Genomic DNA, 2,244 nt, shown 5'->3' on the forward strand with positions numbered 1-2,244 from the left:
GTCTCATATATGTGGGAAGAGGAAGTAACACACACACACACACTCACACACACTCACACTCGAGCCTGTGGCCTGTAACAAACAACCTATCAGTTTGAATCCCTGGACCATGTGACAATCTGACAACGAAAACTCATTATAAGATTTTACGGTTGGAAGTTCGTGTGAGGAGACTTGCTCAACACATCCAGATGGTAATTAAATGGTACTCTGCCAACGACTGGCAACGTCACCTCACCTCTATAAATCACTTTGACTTAAAGTGACAGTTCATCCAAACCGCACCACGACACGTTTCATCATTTTCTAAACCATTTCCATCTTTATTTATCCACACAGTCGTTCTGTTATTTGTCTTTTTTTCATCATTTTCTAAACCATTTCCATCTTTATTTATCCACACAGTCGTTCTGTTATTTGTCTTTTTGGTAACGTTAGCTACGACAGTCCTGGTACAGACACCAGAGCTAACGTTAGCTACGACAGTCCTGGTACAGACACCAGAGCTAACGTTAGCTACGACAGTCCTGGTACAGACACCAGAGCTAACGTTAGCTACGACAGTCCTGGTACAGACACCAGAGCTAACGTTAACTACAGACACCAGAGCTAGCGTTAGCTACGACAGTAGCTGTTATTTGTACGTTTTCACTCACCTTGTCCAGAATCTTTTTCCAGTACTGTCTCCACAGAATGACGGCGATCACAGCCAATAGCAACAGGATGATGCCCACCAGGCAGCCAATCAGGATGGCCGTATTACTGCTGTCGTCTTTGGCCACGGGGAGACCGGCTCTGGGGGTCACTGACCCTGAAACGGGAATAAACATGAAAACCGTGTGTTTCTGTTCACCTCTGAACTTTCACATACACAGAACTGTGTAAAACCTCCAGGTATGTGTTTTTTTTACCCTCCTTCCTGAAGTTTTACTGCATTTTTTAATATTGTAAAAAGAGAAAGTTTTGAACAAAACTTCTGAAATTCTACATTTTATTTGAGTTTTTTTAGTTTCACACAGGACTGTGAACTGGATCCAAATAACCTGAAGTGAAGTGGGAAGTGCACCCCCCCGCCCCCCACAAACAGATACAAGTACACACACCTGTGTACTGTTACTGGGGTCGGACTGTGTTGAACTGAACCTCAAGTTTCGTGCGACAGATTGTGATCAACGTTCCTGGTTTAGCTCGTTAGCTACGTTCAGATCTAACGTCTCTGCTGTTTTATTGAACCCTGAACCAGGAGAAAATCAATGTATTGACCTGAGTTGGTCTGACTTTACTCTCAGACTCTGCTGACCTGCTGCAGCACAGACAAAACAACAGGAAGTTGACGAACAGCCCGAGAAAGAAACTGGTCTGTAGCTACAGACGGTAATGGGCTAAGTTTAATTTATCATCGCAGAAAAAATATAAAACGTCCAAATAAAATAAAATACACGAAAAAATGAAAAATCACTTCAGCCTGTCTGTGGCACTAATGAGCCTCAGGTTTATTTGCCAGCCATGAAGAAGATGGACAGGCTGCAGTTAGTGAGGTCAGGTGACCTGTGACGGGAGACGTGATTGGACTGCTCTGCTTGATCGATGGACACTGAAGCTAACGTTAGCTACTACAGACAGTTGAGCTAACGTTAGCTACGACAGACATTGAAGCTAACGTTAGCTACGACAGTCCTGGTTCAGACCAACAGTTGATCCAGATGACAGGGTTCAGAGACAAAACAGTCTTCAAATGTTTAAATATAACAGCTGTAATTGTACTGTGAGAGAGTAGTATTCTGTGAGAGAGTAGTATTCTGTGAGAGAGTAGTATTCTGTGAGAGAGTAGTATTCAGATGAAAACACACAGAGATGACCAGGTGAGAACACACACACACACACACCAGTTCCAGACAGGCCTCCTGGTCAAATGTATGGCTCTGGACGTTCTCTCACCCACAGGCTCATACATTACGCCCCCCGCCTCCGTCAGTTCAACACCATGCTGATGTGGGTAATAAACAAAACCAAACAAAGCTGTTCCACCACATCCAGAAACAAAGGCAGTGCAGCCACTGGCCACAGGGGCCGCTATTGTTCAGCTGTGAAACGCTGCCGTTTGTCGACCACAGGAAACCCAGTTGTTATTGGACATGAACATGACAAACCACGGCTGTTAGTGAGTTTCCTACAGCTCCACACCCCAGGGACACGGACCAGTGCCAAGGCCTGCCCCTGTACCTCCCCCCCCCTCCATTATAC

The 2,244-nt window shown here is 45.0% G+C and overlaps 1 protein-coding gene across 3 annotated transcripts in view; it reads right to left on the reverse strand.

Moving 5' to 3' along the window:
* Positions 1–561: 561 nt before the first annotated feature.
* LOC103388026 (epithelial discoidin domain-containing receptor 1-like) overlaps positions 562–2,244 on the reverse strand; it is a 27,900-nt gene continuing 26,217 nt past the window's right edge. For 2 of the 3 annotated variants that reach the window (XM_025061303.1, XM_025061302.1), the window contains one exon: positions 576–811. In XM_025061303.1, the coding sequence (XP_024917071.1) occupies positions 591–811 (221 nt within the window). In that variant the 3' untranslated portion in view covers positions 576–590. Of the gene's footprint in view, positions 812–2,244 lie in introns of all 3 variants that reach the window. The other variant, XM_025061304.1, reaches the window with a different exon arrangement.

The sequence above is a fragment of the Cynoglossus semilaevis genome, chromosome 13 (genome assembly GCF_000523025.1).
Source record: "Cynoglossus semilaevis isolate Cse_v1.0 chromosome 13, Cse_v1.0, whole genome shotgun sequence".
Taxonomy (NCBI): domain Eukaryota; kingdom Metazoa; phylum Chordata; class Actinopteri; order Pleuronectiformes; family Cynoglossidae; genus Cynoglossus; species Cynoglossus semilaevis.